General features: G+C 44.3%; 1 protein-coding gene across 1 annotated transcript in view; it reads left to right on the plus strand.

Moving 5' to 3' along the window:
- The window catches only part of SLC25A46 (solute carrier family 25 member 46), a 410387-nt gene that overhangs the window by 309545 nt on the left and 79438 nt on the right, over nt 1-21404 (plus strand). Inside the window, exon 7 of the mRNA XM_069625486.1 lies at nt 11043-11100. Within this exon, the coding sequence (XP_069481587.1) occupies nt 11043-11100 (58 nt within the window). The remainder of the gene's footprint in view (nt 1-11042; nt 11101-21404) is intronic.

The raw sequence follows: 21404 nt of genomic DNA on the forward strand, positions 1-21404 counted from the left end.
AAACTGGCAGAGCCATGGCTAACTCTGTTAGCATTATCCAGGTGATGTCAATCCGACCTCATATTTATTTCTAGTTGACATGTCTTCCAGTTCAAGACCTAGACTAATTTTCGTTCAGAGTATTCGCTTCTTCCTTTACTCCTCAAGCCAAGAAACTAATCTAGCAGGAAGCCCAGGTGCTTTCCCTCCATTAACAATTTCTAAGAAGTTCAAATGGCTCCAAGCTGGACTTTGTACCTCCCAATGTTCTGACGTTTTCTTTTTTTAAACTTTATTTAAATTGCACAGAAAGCACAATACGCTTCAACATAATACTAATACAGTAATATAGATAACAAATATTGTCTGATAGCAGACATCGCACAGCGTGCACCTATAACACTTCATTGTCACTATTGGCAGTGTCACTTTTATCACATAGGTACTTGCAGAAGCCTCCCCGTATATCTTTCGGTTTAGTGGTAATGGGCAGCAAGCTGGAGTATGTTTCTTCCTGATAATTCACCCATACCATGTCTTGAATCCAGTCCTCTACTGTGGGGGGCTTGACCCTCTTCCACCTCATCAAGGTGGCTTGCTTGGCCAGCACAAGTCCAATATTTATAAGTTTACGTTGCACTGTTCATCTTGAGCGTACAACCCAATACACACCTTGTTTAATCCCATTTTGTAGATTTTTCCCACCATGCCTCACAAATCCCGGACCAATATTCAGTGAGTTTCACGCATGCCTGAAACATAAGCATCAAATCTGCCTCAGTTTCCCCGCACCTAGGGCATTTTCCTGTGTGAGTGGGATACATTTGCTTTAACCGTGCAGGAGGGAGGTGTACTCTGTTCAGTGTTTTAAATTGAATTAGTCGAAACCTAGAACTAAGAGATTTGTTTCGTCTGATGACACAGCCGGGTCCAGTGCACATCCGATAGCCCGACCCCCAGGTCCCAATGTTCCAACTTACTTTGGGATCAAACACCACACCAGTGGGATGAAGACTAGCCAACCGTTACCATCAAAGCTGGATGGTGCTGGACCATGTCTGATTTCTTTGAGATTTTAATGGTTCACTGTCCTAACATTCTTTATCTTCATTAGCCACATGTGGCAAGCCATCTTCTCCACCAGTCAGACAACCCAGAACTCCTAGCTGAGGTCCATTTACTCTACCCATTAGACGACAGACAGTAAAAAACTAAAGGATTTTTGCTTCCTCTACATCAAGGATAACTAAGGGAAGATGTATTGACCCCATATTAGACTTGTATGACCCATTATCTCCACTCTGGGATCATTCATGTCTGCCAAATGTATTTGTGCCCAATTGGCACTAAAAAATCATGTACAGCAAAAAGTACTTTGCTAACACAAAATAAAGAAGCCGGGATGGGTAGAATCAGGAAATGTGGTTGGCATGATAACTGGCATCACAAAGTAAAGTGCTCATTTCAGTCTCCTGTAGCGATAAACCAATGATGAGATGTATTTTAATGATCATGCCAATCACAAATCCCTCTGGAAACTATGTGCTTTCTTCCCTTTCAGGATTAGAGATCCTTAATTTTTCTGCACTCAGTCCCACCCTTCTGAGGAAGCATTTCCTGATTCTAATATACCGCCTGTACCTGCTTAATATAGTGGGTCGGTATTGTACTTTAACCAGTGACTGGTTTTGCCTGATCCTAAGGTGAGCCAGCCTAGTCTGTGTTTTAGAATGTTGGCTTCTCGTCATTTCGCCCCTCCTTATTCCCAGCCTGAGAAGAATGAATGGACATGATCTAGCCCTGTACCTCTGGGAGTAGAGCAGGGAAGTGATTTGTTGTTCTCTACCCCCTTTTTAACTCCTTTGTTTAGGTCCCAAGCCTGGATTTCACCCCTTTCCTCTGTCCCCAGACCTCTTTTGCACCCCACTGCTTGGCCCTCAGAACCCTTTCCCCTCTCTAGTGCACATATCCTAACCCTCTTAGAGCCAGGTGGCCACAGTGTAAGAAATTTAACTGTAGGAGTACAAGACCTGCCAACATAGAAACAAAGCACAGGGTATTGTCACTGTCTGGAGGCTATGCTTCAGAGCTGAACGTTTTATTTGCCTGCACGTATTCAACGTCTACAGCACTGCAAGCTGCCCAGAGCTCTTGCTGTCCCTGTGCCTGATTGGCCGTGACCGCGCTTCCTGGAGGAGGCGGATCTTGCAGGGAACACGTGACTGATCACGTGACCAGCTTCCAGCTTAAACTGCCGGCCCGACCACCCTTGCGGCGTTAAGCCTGCAGCAGGGACAAGGGCGCGGCACTTGCAGCACTGTTTGTCTGCTGTTTGGCTATGGGAGGCTCCGGGTTCTGGAGGTGATCCTATGTGTAATTCAAGTACTTTGGCAAGTTTCTCCTACTACAACTTTGCTGCTGGTATGGCGTATTAGCGTACTTAGTAGGACATTGGGTGACTGTGGAGGAGTTCTCTTTGAGCCCAATTATCGCCCTTCAATTACTGCTATTTAAGCTTTTGACTTGTATGGTAGCTACTCGGATTTCCTTTTAATGTTTATTTAACTCCTTGGAGGGAAACACGTGTTGGCTACCTGCTGTATTTAGTTGGACATTGGGGAGGAGAGATGGACTAAGGCTGCTCCTCAAGCCATCGGGCGTTCCCAAGGCAGTGCAAACATAATATAAATATTTTTAAATCCATACTATAGTGATTTTGAAAATTGTTGAATGTCATACATATTTTAATCAAATTGCTTTCTTTTCCAGCCCTTATATATCCTTCTATTTTTTATTTTTTCCTCATAGAGGCTGCGAGTTGTATGCTCCTTTCTTTTTACCTGAAGGGAGTGTTCCCGTACAATCAAATTACTCGAATATGCCTGCACTTAGAAGCGGGTTTGAAACTGTTGAGAGTCAAGAGAAGAAGATAGTAGAAGTTCAACTGGGCTCTCCGATACATTGTGAGGCGCCTATTAATACAGATCATATGGAAAATAAGGTTGCTTCTAATATATCTTCTGAAATTAATAATGAAAAGCCAAATCTCACATTTGAAGTGAGTGTGGAGGGACTACCCATTATTGATTCTGCAGCTTTGGATGCTCAAGCTCCTATTAGGGGAAATTTAGACATATTAGATCTAGAGGCCACTGGGGCTCATAGGGATATGCTGGATTCTAGACGGGAACTTACGGACGAAGAATGTCTTCAACAAAGTCTATTTGGTATTAAAAGTGTGGTCCGTTTTCATGCATCCACTCCACTTCAGACGATGATTTTAAGTGGAAAAATGCAAGCTGGAGAAATTCACAGCTCAGATTTATCCAAATTGAATATGATGGAAAATAAGGGTAAATACCCGTTTGGCACTAAGCATTACCCTCATATCTCGCCAGCAGTGTTTATTTTTGGGAAGGGTGAACAGGATAAGATGCAATGTGCTACTAGCCCTACCCAGTCTAAGCATGCCAGTTGGGGAGAACAATTTAAAGGGACACCTATTCGTTCTAATCATAATCTTAATCTACCTATCGTGGAGGGGGCGATTTAGACGATTCCTTCCTGATTATGGCAGATGCTACGGGTGACTTGCTTAAAGAAATTATTGATTTGGAGATACTGACGGGGAGATTTCTATCCAAGGGTAAGGGTGTGAGGAGCCTATCTGAGGGGGCGCCGAGCGGTGCACTCACAATTTAGAGATACTACTATGATGGGGAAACAACAAGAGGGTAAGCAACAAACCCCCACTAGACCAGCATTAGAGACACCAAAAACATTTATACATAGGAAGATAGCTTTTACTCAAACGGATAAGGAAGGGTACCATCGACCTAAAACAGTGGATAGTGCCACTGAACCCCATCAAACAATATTGGAAAGTCACTCTGTAGCTAAGGACAAATACGAAATACCCTGTTCGGGTAGGGAGGATAGAGGAGATTATCTTCTACCCCCTCTATCTAACCTACATATTAGTTTAAATTTGGCTCTGAAAACCATGGGTGAGTCCCAAGAGATGCTCGGTGGCTCCATGGTAGGCCAACAAGCTGCCTTTAATCAATTAGTTACTCGTTTGGCATTTTTGGGGGGCCTAGTGGAGGGCAAGACCTATAATGATCATAATTTTAAAGAACAGAATCTATACGATAAATATAGAGAGGAACAAGATATTAGGTTAACAACTATGGATGCAAAAATCACCACTTTGTTGGAAATTATGCTTTCAGGGGATCGCCCTACCTCTTCAGATAAAGGGATAGTGGACCCAGACTTCCCTGTCCAAGGAGGTAAAAAATCCAATAATAAATATGGAAATTAATTGAGCTATCCAGACAGTCCTTCTGTCCTTTTGGATGCTACTGTAAGAGCAACAGGGGGGGCTTACTCAAGAACAGGATTTGGAAAGCCCTAGTGCCCAGGAGCATGGGAGTGAAAGATCTAAAGAGGGGGAATGTTTGAATATCAGCAGTGAAGACGCGATAATTATCCAACTAACTCCACTTAAAAAGGGGAAAAAATGTAAACAAAAGACAAAACGTATAGAGAAAAAAACTAGTAGACCCAGCATTAGAAATGGGTGGAATGACAAATCCCGACGAAATAGGTCCTGTTAACAATTCTGACTATGACATTAATGAGGTACCCCAATCTCCAGTGTATAGACGTAAAAAAGCAAAAAAACAGGTTGGGATGCTCAAAAAAACTAAACATATGCCTAATACTAAAATTAAAGGCTGAAACTCCAATCTTAAAGCAATTAGGAATATTCCTGTTCAAGAAGAGCGGCGTGATGATAGTGGAGTAGCGAATGGCCCTAACAGGGAAGAGGGTCAGGTGCTGGGGGAGGTCACTAACAAAGGCTCTTCAGCTAGGGGAGAAAAAAACATCAACCCTGACATGGACGAGAGTAATTTACTGAGAATTGGGCAAGATCGCCCACAAACTAAACAAACTAAGTTGACAGCCTTTGGTAAAATAACCAGCACCAAACATGCCAGAACATCAATAGGCACACAACAAATTAAGCTTCTCCCTACTGCCCAAGTAATAACACCGATAGTATATTCCAACACTCCCTCCGTTAATGGGCCGATTGCCATGGTTGAGAGTGGCAGTGGTTCTACCACTAATAATATGGGGGAAAGCACCCTAGATACAGTCTTCTAAAATCCAGGACTTTCAAGGAAATGCATTGGCTAAACCTTTTGTTGATGACACAAAGATGCAATCTATTTTGGGCCAGCCCCTTTCAAAGATTCATACAGGGACGATTTTGGGTTGGATTAATAATAAAACAGACTCTCAGGCTAGTTTAAACAGAACACATCTGTTAAATCTGTTCAAAATAATTCCTCTACTGCGGGCTATAACAGATGATATAGACGCTATTTCTTTACCCAATCATAATAATCATTGAATGGTAAGTTGCTTTCACTCAGTGATGGTGGCAGACATGGTGCGTGCCCAAGAAAAAAACCTTACTTCTTTGGGATATGGTCTATCTACATTAGCAGATGACAAAGAGGCTGATAATTTCCTTCAATATAAGGAACCGATTAACATCCAAACGCAACAAATCACACAATTGGGTAATAAAAAGCAGACAATTTAGATCCAGTGATGGTTTTAATTTCCAGCCTTCTTAATAGTGGTCAAGATTGGTCAAGGTTGCAACCAGTGCTCAAAACTTTAGAAACCCTTAGACAAGGTAATGGGTGCTCCTAACAGCTCTAATATTGATGTTATTTCCTGGAATTCATGTGGGGGGGATTACATTTGAACACATTCTTGACTAAAGGTGAAACTTACACCTGCCCCCGTATCTATTTTTTCCAGGAAACCATGATGTTGTCTGATACGTATATAGAAGGATTCTATACCTTCTCTTCATTAGCATCGAGGGGGCTAGCTGGTCGGCCTAGTGGCGGTTTGATTATTGCTGTTGATCGTAATTTGGGGTTTCATGGCAATGTGATTTTTAGGTGTGATTGGCTTCTGGGTATTGTTCTATCGTCGGAGAGTAATGTAGATCCGATCTTCCTGTTGAACTCAATACTGGAATCCACTAAAAGTGACCATCGATACAGTGGAAGACTCCCTTGGAGAAATTCTGGGAGGTTGGTTTGAGAAGGGATTTGGAAATCGCATTATCTTGGGAGGTGACTTTAATTCGGCCTGTGCTGAGGGCTCCATGCTAAATGAAAGAGGGGTGATCCCTAAACTGCTTCACCCTAGTCTTAAGAGAGGTATATGGTGGGCTAAGTTCCTTGATCATTGGGATTTGGGGCTCTTAGACCATGCCTTGGATTGGAATCTACCCAAATATACCTGGAAAAGAGGAAGTAACAGCTCCAGAATTGACTTTTTCTATGTATCCAATAGCTGGAAGCAATCATGTGGAAAATTAACACTCATGGAGTTAGAGTTGGTTGATCACATTCCCCTATGCTTTTCTTGATCACTTCCAAATCTTCGTAATCACATTAATCCTATGTTTTTGGGCCTAAAGGCGACAAATAATGGGAGAAGGATTGCATGGAATAAGAAAACGATTATGAAATTCAATACCTTGGTTTTGGAGAACCTGACCCTGTCGCATCAAATTAGTAGGGAAGAGGACATCGTATTGGGGGATCTTACTACTACAATATTATATTGCCATGTGTTTACAAAATCAGTAGGACAGGCGATATGAAGGTGTTGAAACCTAGGGGGAGGGTTGGTGACTCCAGAATCTAAAAATCCAAGCGTAACAAATATAAGGATCTAAAAATTCTGAAGAAATTACCCATCTCCTTTTCTGAATTACAGCTTAAGAAGAAAAAAATTATCCTGAAACATAAAACTTTGATTAAGTCCATGAGAATGGATCAATATCTTGAAGCCCATCAATTGATGATGTATAATCTCTGCAAGGGCAGAGATGCAAAATTTTGGGCTACTGTCAACAATACACTCACGCCGGCTAAAGATAGACTTGATTGCCCTATCCAAGCAGAGGCATGGTGCTCCTATTACAAGGAAAAGTTTGCATTGCCTTCAGCCTTCTCTAGGGAACAAGATTTGGACTTAGGTCCTCCAGTGGTGGGTGATTGCTTGTGGGATATTGAAGAGATCATGTGGGCCATCAATAAACTTAAACCATCTAGAGCGCCGGGCCCCGATGGCATCCCTCCAATCGTCATAAAGGCGGCCCCTGAAATGTGGGCAGAGTTGCTCAAACCCATATTTGATGATATTTAAAAAAATCATATCATACCTAAATTCTGGGCTCAAAGTATTAGTGTACCAATATTTTAAAAAGGTGATGTCCTCAACCCCCAGAACTATAGACCCATAGCACTTTTAGATGCAGCTAGTAAGGTCTTCAGCATTCTACTTTTAAGGGTTCTTAATAAAGTGATTATGAGGAATGCTTGCTTTAGTACATTTCAGGTTGGCTTTAGCGAGGGTTTGGGAACCGACTTGAATGGGTTTATATTGGCCCATTTAAGAGATACAGTCCATCAATCCAACATGGGTGAAGTTTTTATGGCATCTTTAGACCTTTCCAATGCCTTTGACGGGGTAATCGGAGCAAGATTGTGGACCAAAATGTTAGCAATTAATTTTCCACGAAAGATTGTCCAACTCTTGGCACTGTGGCATAGGAATACCTCAGTCAGGGTTCGCTTGACTCAGGAAGGCTTTCTATCCGATGCCATTGACACTAAGTTTGGGGTCAAGCAGGGCTGTTCACTTGCACCCACACACTTCAACCTATACGTTAGCGATGTGGAGGACACGTGGCAGGGTCCTTCCATTGCGCCGGTTAGGTTGGGGAGTTTGGCTATTGAATGGATGGCCTTTGCTGATGATTTTATTCTTTTTGACCGTACTTCACATGGCCTTCGTAGAAAGATGGATATTTTCTATCCGTATGCGATGGTGAACAATCTCTCCCCCAATGCATCCAAATCCCGAACGATTGTGGTCACTAAGAAAAGAACTATCAAATCATATATTTGGAAGATGGGAGATGATCTGGTGGAACAGGTCCAGGCAATAACATATCTAGGCTATAACTTTACTAATAAATCGAGCCTCAAGATGTGGAAACTGAGCCTAGTAGAAACAGCGTCTAAATTAAAGATTCAAATGACATTTTTGAAGGTAGGGTATGTACATTTTCGCTCTTGCGAAATGTGAGCCGGTTCTTTTGTATGGTCTGGACATTTGTACCCATGATATGAGCTCATACCTGAATGTGGTCCAGGAGAAAATGTGGAAAGAAGTATTGGGCATATCCATGGCAGCCCCCAACGCCATTATCCGCCATGAGTTATGTCTCATCTCACTCAAAGCAAGAAACCTGTGGAGACAATTATCTTTGTTTAGAAAGATGAATGATCCACCTGCAAACGCCCTATAAGAGTGGTTAATTAAGGTTGTTAAATCCGGGTCAGTAAAATCCATTAGAGGATTGAGTGATCAAATTAATTTTCTATTAGATACTCTAGGTTTTTGTTTAGAAGACCTGGTACAACGACCTGGACTAGTTAAGAGACTTTTATTCAAGGCAGATTGGGTGGACACAGTAAATGGCGTAGAGTCCTACTCCTCTTATAAGGAGTATGCTAACTTTGGACACGCAATGGAATGCATTCCCCTTTATTTACAAAGATTCCCTTGTTATAGGGCGAGATTAATATTTATGCGTTTTAGACTCAATCAGATGCCGACTTTAGAAAGGATTCGGCACTGGGGACATAAAGAAGAGGTGCCTAATCAAGATCAAATCGGCTTCACATGTCGCTTCTGTGGAGAAACTGATACGTTAGAAACTCTTAAGCACCCTGATTAAAAATGTACCCATTTTGAGTCTAAACGAGCGCTCTATCTTAAACAGGGATCTTGAAATGTCTATCCATTTGTTTTGGAGCCGCTGTATGTGGGGTGTAAATATTTCTTTAATTCTTGCATTCAATCTATTGCTCCAAAATATAATGGAGGAATTGGAAAAAAAGGAACTTAATATGTAAGGTCTCTAAAGAGGAATAACGGGAATGGAAAGACAAAGGGAAAAGAAAAGGAAATCAACTGCAATATTAATTAAGGGCTGGGAGAGATATTTTATGAAATTTTATGATAATGTTTGTGATGTTGATGAAATCTTTCTCTATTTTTGTATGGTATTTTTGCATTTTTCTCATTTTATATTTGTATATGTTGTCTTATAAAATGAATTGTATATTTGTATTGTGTGTGAAATGTTGCATAAGGTTTTATGTAAACTAACAATGCAACAATAAAAAAATAAAAACAATAAACAAAGAGCAACTTGCTTGTTGCAACACCATCTTTCTCCCAAAACTACGCAGTAGAATCCTACAGGCCAATTGCTGTATAAGTGGTCCTCCCCCTTCCCCCTCTCCTTGGAGTAGAATGGCTTACAGAGGAAAATGAGAAAGTCCTGGATTGATTGAGTGAAATTCGGGCTATTCTGCTGGAAGAAGTGGAAATGGATTTAGGGATGCAAGTCAGTCCCTTGGCAGCTTAGGCTGAAGGCTTTTGTCCATCCACCCACATCTAAAGAGTAGTAGCCTCAGTCCTCGGGAACAATGGCAACCAGAGAAGCATTTGGGATTGCCTCCAACTTCGTGAGGAAGCAAAATGTCATGAACATACTCTCTGAAATTAGAGCCATGAGATCAGAAGTCCGGCAGACAATAGAGTTAAACAGGACAAAGGAGAAATAGAAGATAGTGTGGAAGGACTGGGGAATAAATGTTTATCTATTTATATGCTGGAAATAAAATAGTAGAAAAGTAAGCACTATGGGTTCAACTCGAGGATGTAAAGAAAAGAGAGAAGTTGGAACCTCAGAGTCTTTGGGGTCCAAGAGGCGGACAGAGAAACCCCAGAATCACTGGCATAGTCGGGGCCCCTGCTGCGCGGTAGCAATCTTAAGGTGGGAGTTCCACGATACTTTAAAAAAACAAAAAAGGTGCGGGCTCTGCACAGCAGCGCCTTTTTCCTTGTTTTTCTCCAGGCAACCCAGAGCTGACCACCACTGAACAGTTTCTAGGCAGCCCATGTACTGGTGGTGCAGCTTTCTGCACCAAAGATGTTACCCCCTTCTCACATACATCAGCCTGCTGTTGGTTCATTACGAACTGGACAGCAGACTCCGGCACTGGATTCCTTCTCTTTGGTTGCATATGAAGAGGGACCTCTGTGCAAATCCAGTAAGTGCAGGTATGTTCCGGCCACAGGCTCCCGAGCCACATAATGCAACCACAGAGCCTGCATTATATTAATTCTTTCATAAGGAGGAAATGAAAAAAGGTTTTAACAAAACGTCCAATGGGATAACTTTATAATAATCAACAGTGCAGGAGACTGAGCCTCCAGCGAAAAATAAAATGAATCCAAGTCATTAAAGGGAATGAAAAAATTGTGATAAAGACCACATCCACAAGGATGTAGAGCGGAGGAGTTCACTGGCCGCTAGGTGGATAAAACTAAAAGGGGAAGGGATGCTGGGTTCTGCATTGGGGTTGAGGGGGTCATTGTTACTTGGGTGCCTAATTGATAAACAAACCAGGATTCTTAATTGTATTGCGGCTTTAATGCATCATCTGTTTTCAGGCCTGCCTGCTCCTAGAGTAGGCCTTTCAAAATAAGTTTAGACTTAGGGTGAGCCTCCATAGTTGGAAGTGTGATATATGGTTCAAGCAATTTGTCTGCTGTTCTGCAATTGGACAGAGGATTTGACTTCCTTTTGGATCTGAATTTCTTACGTGTTATACTAAAACTGGTTTCTGTGGATGGTCTTGACAGCAATATCTTTAGTAATGGAGTGCTTTAGAAATGCATTGGCTTGGTTTTTGTATTTTTCCAGTTGAGCAGATTTCCATTTAATTAATAATCCACTTGCCTTATGAACATAGTACTTGAAATTTAAACACCAAGCCATACTGTATGGCATGTGTAGTGAAAACGTCATGTTTTGTACTCTCATTTATAAATGCTTTTTCCTCGAATGCCTTAATTGTTTGTTTTTTGATTTCTTATAGGATCACTTATGTGATAGCGACTCCATTTTATTCAGCAAGCTTAATAGAGACTGTACAGGTAAATTGATTTTATTTTCTGTAGCTTGATAAATTGTCGTAAAGACAGGATAAATACAAAACTGTGTACATACAATACAAGCTTGATGGCTGTATGGGCGCCTACAGTGGCCATAACCGTGTACCGAAACGTGTTACAAGTTTGCAGACCCACGTTTTACTATTTTGAAAGCTAGAAATATGGACTGTGCCTGAATCATGCAAAACTAATTTTAGCTGAACAAGCTCCTTGACGAGACCTTGGAGGATGGGCCTTTGGGAATGGAGAGCCTATTGCCCGACTAGTCCCGAGCGACTTAGAGGATAGTATGTGGGAGGATTAATGGCTGAACAAGAGTCATGTCAACGCGTACATTAATTTAAAAAAGTGATTAGCGCTGTGTTAATTAGCAGGCAGGACAAGGTAAGTTAAGTAACGTAAGGTTCTTTATTCCACTTACAATTCCCTATCCGATCTTCAATTCTGTGTGTCTTTCGTGAAGCCTTCCGCAGGAGTTTCTGAACGTGAGAGCAACCCTCTGTGCCAGTCGGCCCGCCATTCAGTATCAATTTTAAAAAAACGAAAAAAGTTCACTCCAATGAAAACCCCAGCTTTCAGATGAGCCCGTGCCATGTTGCCTTCAGGACTTTGTCACCACCTAATCGGTTGGCCAGAGCTTACTGTGCTGAGATGCCGCAAAGTTGAAACGGGAAACAAAGATAATCCTCTTTGGACTTTTCCTGGTGCTCCGTGTGGCTGTTTGGGACGCAAGTGTTATGTTTTGGATGGGCGTCACTGTTATCACGCTGTAAATCAATATAATCGGGTATGCAATCAGACAGGCAATGAAGCAATAAATCACAGAGACCGGGTTTAACGTCCGAACGCTGCTTTAATCAAGCGCAAACCGCACACTGGGCGGTAGCCCCGTCGCCTTCTACACATGGGTCGCAGCCCACTAATAAACTGCCATAAACGGAGGACTCATCCTCTAAACAGTCATGATCATAGAAGTAGGACATTACATCTCCCCTTCACTTAAACACTTGGACTTGTTCACTTAATTTTCTTCGATCCATCTGGTGGGTCTTCGTATGACCCTCTTGGATGGACTGCGAGTTGGTGGGGAGGCTCTCCTATGTGCCTCGTCGCTGTCATCGGCATCTTTCTTCCTCGTGGTACTCGGAGTCTGTCTGAGGAGTCCTCTGCCAATGTCCTTGTAGTGCTGACATTGGTGTCGTCACCTTTGAATGTTCTGAAAAAGGACGAGTTTCTGGTGACTTTGCCCTGAGGACTTGCCGCCGTTATCATAGAACCCTGAACGTGGGTTACCGTCATTGGTTCCGGTTTGAATGCGGGAGTGTCCTTGGTGTTTTGATTTTGCAGCACCAAGACTAGGTCACCTCTTTGGATTGAGCTTGGTTTTGCTGGTCTTCTGATGTCGGCATATTCTTTCATCCTTGCCTTGCTTTCTCTGTCTTTCCTCCTTGCGGCTTCCGCTTGGTTGGAGTTTGGTGTGGCTTGCGGATTGTGTGGTAACCTCGTTCTGATGATGCGCCCAAACATATAAACTGACGGGCATTCTCCAGTCGAGCTGTGTGGTGTGTTCCTGTACTCCCGTAGTAATGTGCAAATAGCCTGCATGAATGAGCCATTTGTGATGGAACATATTTGGAGGGTGCGTTTGAGATTTCCCATAAACCGCTCCGCCATTCCATTGGCCTGGGGCCATAGTGGCGTGATTTTGCGGTGCTGGAATCCTACGTGTTCTGCGAACATGGCAAAGTCATGCTCACTGAACGAGGGCTGTAGAGGGGATGCCGTAGTCAGCAAATGTTTTGTCAAGGGCTGGTATAACTTCTTGAGCACTGGTGGATCGAATGAGGTGAGCTTCCGGGAAGCGTGACATTTCATCAATGATTACTAGCGCGTATTTGCCATTCGCTAAGGTCCCAAACATATCAACCGCCACCTCATCCAACACCTGCAGAGGCATTTCAGAGGTCCTGATAGGATCGGGGAATGTGCGCCTGGCTACTGCCTGACATGGTAGGCAATGTCCTAGCAATCGTTCCACTCGTTCCTCCATTGCTGGGAACCACACCTTGGTCCTCAGTTGGCGTTTGGTTGATACAATGCCTCTGTGTCCTGCATGCGCGATATCTAATATTTGGTCTTGTAGTGTGGATGGGATAACAATTCTGTTCTCCTTTAATAGCAGGCCCTCTGATGAGGTGGACAGGGTGTGTCGGATATGTCTGAACGTGCAGAAATGTTGTCCTTCACCAATAGGTATGTCATGATCACTTCTCTGGTTGCTCTGCCACTGGTTCGGCCTCAGGCATGCCTGGGCTGTCTGAAGTAGTTTGTCTTTGTGTGTCGCTTCCAGTAGTTATGCCGTGGTGATGGACTTAGGTAACGCACTGCTGACCAGGTAGTTTAAATATTCATTCGCTTTGACTGTCGTTCGTCTTGTGCTGGGAGTGGATGTCTCGATAAGAAATCCACCGGATTGTCCTTTCCCGTGTGATGGATAATTTTGAGAGTATTCCTGTAGCCGCAACCCCTGGCGATGCATGGTGGCATTTTGGCTGTCGGCTTGCCGTAGATGGTGGTGAGGGCTTGGTGATCAGTGATTATGGTGAATGGTCGACCATACAGGAACAGGTGGTAATGCTCGCATGCCCACACTACTGCTAGGCTCTCTTTTTCAGGCTGAGAGTATGCACACTCGGTGGCGGATAGGCTGTGGCTTGCGTAGGCCACAATTCTTCTTGGGGAGTCAGGAGATGCGCCAGGCTTGGATTGCGCTAGAATCGCTCCTAGGCCAACCGGGCTTGCGTCCACTGTTAGCTCTGTGTTGAGATCAGGGTTGTAGTATGCCATGCATGAGGCTGCTGCGATTCGTTTTTTGATTTCTTGAAATGCCTCTTCACATGCGTTGGACCACTGGAATTCATGATGATTCCTGGTGAGTAGCCGGAGAGATGTGCTCACCAACGCGAAGCCCTTTATGTACCTCGTGCAATAGCTCGCCATGCCGAGGAATGAGCATACCGCAGGTACTTATGTCGGCGTGGGAGTTTCTACTAGCGCTTGAACCTTCTCGGGGTCGGGTTTTAGACCATCTCTCGAGAAAATGTGTCCAAAAAATTTCAGGGTGGATTTACTGATTTCACATTTTTCGGGGTTGAGAGTTTAAGTGGGAGTTTTCCAGAGCCATGCATACTCTCCTCAGCGTGTCATTGTGACTATCTTGAGTGGTGCCGAATATCAAGATGTCGTTGGAGTACTTTAGGCAGTTCGGGATGTGTTTAATTACTTGGTGTATCTCGTTTTGAAAGATTTCGGCTGCCGAGGATACCCCGAAGCTGAGTCTTTTATATCTGAACAGGCCCAGATGTGTTGAAAAAGTGGCGATATATCTCGAATCGGGATGCAACTCCAGCTGGTGGTAGCCCTTGTTTAGATCTAATTTCGAAAACACTTTTGCCCCGTGTAGTAAGTGCATCATATCGGTCATTCTTGGGGTGAGATGACGTTCTCGTTGGATGGCTACATTGGGAGCCCTCATGTCCACGCATATTCAAATGCTGTCCTTGTTGTCCATCTTGGGTACTGGTATGATAGGGGATACCCAGGGCGTTGGTCCTGATGCTGGTTCAATTATGTCCTGCTGCAATAGTGCTTGGATTTCGTCTTCCACATGTCCTATGTTGAGAGGTATACCTCGGTAGTGCTGCGCCGTTGGAGGTATCTGGGGGTTAATGTGTAATTTGACCTGTTTGTCCTTTAATTTTCCCAATCCTGTGAAGAGGATTGGAAACATTTTCTGCACCATGTCCTTCGGGCTAGCGGTGTATGCTGACATTATTTGGTACATTATTTGAATGAGTCCCATCTGTATTGCCGCCTTGAAATTTAATATGCTGCCTCCTGGCACTTCACCTTTGATGACATAGATTTTGATCTTCTGACTCTTGTCCTTGTATTGACAGTTTGCCATGAACATCCCTCGGTAATTGAGGGGCTTATTTGATCCATATGGGTATATCAGCGTGTCGGCTTCTTTTAATGGTTTTTTGTAGGTGAGTCACTCGTAGATATCATTTATGACATTCACAGTGGCTCCGGTGTCAATTAACAATTCTCTGTTTTGTCCATTAAGCTGTAATAACAGGGTGGGGGCTGTACTCTGCGGCTACGCTGTTGCCAATGGCATGGACATATCCTTTTTTCCGGTCCCCGCTGGATGAGGATGAGTGTGACTTGTGTCTTCTACGAGGGGAGTCGTCCAAATATCGGATCTTTTGTCTGGAATATCTTCTTTGTGAATCATGTCTGGTCCTATGAAGACTGGGGTTGTCTCTTCGTTCTTCTCGCCTTCTCTCCTCCCGAGGTTTTTCCCAGGATGTGCTGTGAGGCTGCCGCCTGGTGACCGTGGGTGAGTGTTGCATGCGGAATCTTGGACTTTCCCGCCTGGCGTTGCGGCTCTCGTGCCTCCACGCGTCTCTGCTTGATTCAGTAGGTTGAAGGAAATTGATATTTCTTCAAACGGATTGAAAATGGTTTTCTCCAACACATTTGTCGCAATTGTGCCCAATAGCCAGGCATGGGCCGACATGGGGAAATTTGAAACCACATCTGTAGCATTTTGTTTGTTCTGTCGAGTCTCTAGTTGATCTGATGGGGCAGATAGGTGTAGCCGAGGGAGATTGTGTGATCTTGATGTTGCCCAGAGATTCTGACTGTAGCGCTAGGGTATTGTCAGCTCGTGCCAATTGCAAGATTTCCTCTAGCGTTCTGCTCTTTTGCAATAATTTTTTTCTAAAGTCATGCGATTCGCAACCGGCAATGTCCTGCGATTTTAATGCTTCCTCTGTTGAATACTTGTCAAAATCACAATATTTCGCTCTTTTCCTTAATCTAATCGCAAAGTTATCCATGGACTCACCACTTTCTTGTGTAGATGTGTGAAAAATGTGCCGTTAATAGTCTACGTTTCTCAACGGTGCGCAGTAGGTGTTTAATGAGTCAATAATGCCTTGGAAGGTGTCTATATTGGATTCGGGCATTTCAAACACGATGTCTCGCACCACTGGCCCTAGCGAGTGTAGTAGGATGCCTCGTAGGCGGCGTTCCTCCCTTACCCGTGAGGCATCGATGTATATATGAAGTTCCTTGAGCCTCCTGATCCATCTGGGGGCCAGACTGCTGATGCTGGTGTCTGCCATGTCGAATGGCTGCATGGCTTGCAGTTGGAGTGACTCAGATCCACTCTCTTCTGTGGGTGCAGGGTGGCGTGGAGTAGAGCTGCCTGCAGGGCTCATGATACCGCTGTCTGTTTTGAGTTTAGACATTGTACTGTGATTCTAGGCAGAGTATTTAAGCTGTGAGCTATGACAGTATTTATTCATGCATTGTAGACTTACTTGACAGGGAGGAGGGTTGTAAATTTGTGCCTGAGCCGTGTCTGACAGCTTGCAGTAATTTGCTGTTGCAATGAGACAAAATTTGTTTGTTGGAAAATGCTGCTTTCCTGATGAAACTTGTGTGCGTGCTGTCAGCTTCTTTAAGGCAAAGTTTGTGAGCTAGAAGATGTTGCTATTGTGAAAACACGTGTGCGTGCAGTCAGTTTCGCACCACGTGTGTTTGTAGTGCTGCTTTGTAATAAGCCACGTGTATGTGTGGATAGCAGATGAATTCCGCGTGTCTTTGGACTGTTGGCACCTTGTGCGTAATGTCACATTTGCACCACATATCATACGCGATGCGCGTACTGCATGCTCCGGCTGGGACTGACTTCAGAGTCTTATTGCAGGGGCTTGCTGTTTCCCTTACTTCCTGTGTTGTGAACGCGTGGGTTGTGGGCAGCTCTGGGCTAGTGATCCGGACGATCCGCCGCAGGCACAGGATCGAAGCGGGTGATGTGACGCTTGTTGTTACCGGGCTTCGATGCTGCATGAAATACATCTCGTTGCCAATGTTATGTTTTGGAGGGGCGTCACTGTGATCATGCTGTAAATCAATATAATCAGGTATGCAATCAGACAGGCAATGAAGCAATAAATCACAGAGACAGGGTTGCACGTCCGAACTCTGCTTTAATCACGCGCGAACTGCACACCGGGTGGTAGCCCCGCCCCCTTCTTCACGTGGGTCGCAGCCCACTAATAAACTGCAATAAACAGAGGACTCATCCTCTAAATAAACAATCATGATCATAGGACATTACAGCGAGTACGGGCACCTCTGCCGTCGGGTGCTTGCCGTACTAATAAGCCCACTCATAGCCTGCAGCGTCCTCGATCCAGTATTCGTTCTGCACTCCGGTAGGGGAAAAGAACACCCCCAGGAAGAGGTTGGTGTGGGTTTTGAATGTTATCCCTCCCCAGCCCTCCCTTTCTCAGGTGTTTCCAATTCTATTACTTCTGATTGTGCTCCCCCCACCTCCTTTCCCCCTTCCTCCATGATCCCTTTTCCTTCCCCCTGTTCATCCGTTCCTCTGCCCCCCCTCCGTGACCCTCTTGTTCCGAATGTACATCCCTCCCGTACATAAGGTAAGTGTAGTGTTTTGTTGTGTTTTCGGTTTTTGTATGTTTTCATTTTTCACTCCGACGACCGGCTAGGCCAGAAGGGCATACTCGGATCTGTAGTCTGCACTACACTACGCAACGACTCCATTCTTAAAAATCGGCTGGGAAATTGATCTCCTTCCCCACCGATAGTATGCTCTGACTTCGGTTAGTCTGATAGTCACTTGTTGTTCTGTGACAAATTTCCTTCTTTTTATTGAATTTACAGCTGTCCTGTGCGGACGTCACTGTGGGTTCTCTTCTGATTGGTTCCCTCATCCGCTGGGTCTGGGTATTGTACTCGGTCTTCACTTTCTCTGAGCCCATAAGACCATCCTCACACACGATTTATTTAAAATGTTCTTGATGCAACAATTCAACTTATTTGATTAATAGTTTTGTATATTGTTTTTATGTCCAAGATACAAATCCTGAAATTGTAAAAATGTCCCATTATGTAAACCGTATTGAAGTAAAGCCAGAACTGGTTGACTAGGTAAGGTGTATGGTGTTGCGACAGGCTAAATGTCTAGTTTAGATGGACCAGATGACCCTACCATGCCACTGAAATCAGTTTCTTTGATTATGTAATATTATAATTAAGGGCAAAGAGATCTGTCTACAAAGTATAGTGCATAGTGTTACATCCTTTCTTTGCTTAAACATCTAGTTAGCTATGCGCAGGCTGGTAATATATTAGTTACATACGGGGAAAGACCAAGCTAGAGACTAAGTAGGTGGTGGTAGACCGGAAACTGTGCTGACTAGGACGAAAATGGTAGCAGCCAGCTGCCAATTCTCTCGGTAGATGGTGTCACAAAGCTGAGCAGGATTGACCTGCACAGATGTCAGATTTGAAAGGTGTTTTGATTTGAAACGCACAAATATACACCTGAGGCAACACATCGGCTTCTTACTCCCTTGTACTCCATCCACCTTTCTCCTTCTGCCTTTCCAACCAGGGAAGCACTTAATGAATTCCTGGGATGGTGTCACCAGTGACAGTTCAATGAGACTGGCTTCCAGGGCACAGAGAAGGCAACGGGTGCTGTTGGTTGGACCATTGTTTCTCTGCGCCTCAATAGTCCAAAGCACAGAGTAACCAAGGACAGTATAGCTTCTATGTGAATCTGCAACACAGATTTTCCAAAAGGAAGTTCCAACAAAAGCAAACCAAAAGAAAATTCTGTTTAAGTCCAGACTCCCTCCTAGCAATTCATGAGACAATCACTACTAGTCAGGGTATTTTAAGTGTCTCTTTTTTCTTTTTTGTATTGGTCATGCACAAAATGGGGTACGTACTGGGCAGTGGGCACTGCATCTGGGCGCTACTATAAGCAGCATTCTGAAGGGATATGTTCCCAACGAGAGAGAGACCAATGTCTTTACGAACAGAAAAGTCTTTAGTTCTTTCCAGACTGAAGTAAGGGAAGTGAAGGTATCAATATGGTATGCTAGCAAGTTCAATAGTCAAATGCCAAGCACAGTGAGTAAACTGTGGCCCATAGAGACATAATTAGATGGAGCAATAACCAGCAAATTGGCATTTGCTTAGAGTAGGGAATGTAAAGTTTGATATAGTTGTATTTTCTGAGCCAGGTATTGTGGTGCCATTCCTTTAAGGCACTTGAAAACTAAATGTCTCTTACAATAAGAGAGGTCGACAACCAATTCCTGGCTACCTGTGGCTGCAAGGATCAAGTTCAAGACCCTCTGCATCGTCCACAAGGCTTTCTTGAGCTGTGGCCCTCATAATCTTAAACTCTCTTCCTAAATACCTTCCTTCTAGAGCCCTCCGCTTGTCTACCTCTAACTCTCGCCAGGTCTGTTGTTTCTCCAAGCAGAGAATGGGGGGGGTAGATCTCTATCCTCTGCAGGTGCCTCCCTGTGGAATGGCCTCTCGGACTTCTGCCGGCTCTCCTTAAGTTCTGGAAGCTCCTCAAGACTTTCCTTTTCTTCTCCTCTCTCTCGCTCCCAATCCCATGCTAATATACCCTTGCTCCTTCCTCGGTCTGCAGACGGGCTGCTTGGTGTCCTCGTCTTACAGGGCACCAGACACCTCGCCCACCCACCCGACCAGTTTTATGCTAGAGGATGGGAAGATCGGGGGGAATTTAAGAGGTGTACTCTGGCATTTTGAACTTTTATAACACCGTTCAGAAGAGCTTTTGCAAACCCTCGTAAAGTGAGTTGCCGTAATCCAAGCAGGAATTGATGAAGGCCCCCACCACCACCGAGTTATCTGATTGGAAAAGGAAACTTAAATTATTTGACGTACAAGTCTCCATTCAGAGTCGCAAAGTACTCCAGGTTTCTTACACTTGTTGGTAAAGGTAAGTGATCTCCCAAATGGATGAGGTGGAGAAGGACGTTTTACTGGTTCCTTTAATAGATGTTTAGGATCCATAAATACTATCCTGGTTTTGGTGGGTGTTACAAATACAGGGAACTTGTCCCCTCTCCCCAAAGGGGGTAGCCACCCCTTTTGGACTAGGGATGTGAACCCACTAAGCTTAACACCCCCTAGAGGCAGGGCAAGCGGGATCCCACAGGAGGTGTCCCTCCCTTAGCAGTCAGCCAATTCCTAAATGATATGTGTTATCCTCCTTTGTCTCAGGAATAGAAGAACCTTTTTGGTTATATGGGAGTTAACTTGTATAATAACGTACAACTTCCTACGCAAAAGGCTGGTATGGTCTCTCACCCTTTTCAGGCACCATCATCTACTCGGATCACAGAATTGGAAACAAGCCCACCCCCTTGTTACAGTAAAAGAAAAAGACCCAAACAGAGTGGTGCCTGAGGTGGTGAGAAGCCCGCAGAGCTGTAGAGGAGTCGCTGCTTCCTTCTGGGAGGGTGTGGTAAAGGAAGCAAGCACATGCCATGCTTGGCACATCGACTAGCGCCTAAGCCCGTGGAACGCTCCACAATCCTGCCAGTGTCAGGACCAGAGAAGCCTGGCCCACAAGAATCTCGTCAAACAGAGAACGCTGGAGCGGCGCATGAATGGCGCACCACACAGGCCAGATGTCAAAGCCCCACAGGAAGACACCGGGAAAGGAGCGACATTGCCAGCCTATAACAGCGCCAGCACCAGAACTAACAATACCTTAGACAAACTCACCACAATAATCAAGGGTGCATTGATTAATGCTAGATCCTTACCAGCCCACGCCCTCGACATAGCCGATACCATAACATCCCTCAACCTTGACTTTCTAGCAGTCACCGAGACGTGTCTCTTGCTCTCACTCGCCATCCCTGACAAGTACTCCATCAGACTCGACAGAGATCCCAAGAGATCCCAACCAAGCCAAAGGTGGAGGTATCGCCTTCATTTCAAAAACTGCACTAGACTTTAGGCCTATATCCAACCAATCACTCCCGTCTGAGGAACTATTGTCTGTCAAACTACCCATCTCTTCCTCCCAAACAACCACCATCCACCTTGTTTACAGACCACCTGGACCTGTATCCACATTTTGAAGAGGATATTACTCTTCTCCTCTCAAACAACACCAAGCCCGGCTCACACATTATCTTACTGGGGATCTCAACCTGGGGTTCCAAGATGCTAAAGACACTAAAGCATCAACCCTTGCTAGCTCAAACACTGAACTAGGCTTCACACACCGAATCTCATAACCTACACACAAAAAAGGTAGGACTCTAGACTGGCTAGTTGACCTCAATTGCAACATTAACATCCTATCCAATTCTCCTTGTGCCTGGACAGACCATCACCTGATA

The sequence above is a fragment of the Ambystoma mexicanum genome, chromosome 6p (assembly GCF_040938575.1).
Source record: "Ambystoma mexicanum isolate Mex_15411 chromosome 6p, UKY_AmexF1_1, whole genome shotgun sequence".
NCBI classification, from domain to species: domain Eukaryota; kingdom Metazoa; phylum Chordata; class Amphibia; order Caudata; family Ambystomatidae; genus Ambystoma; species Ambystoma mexicanum.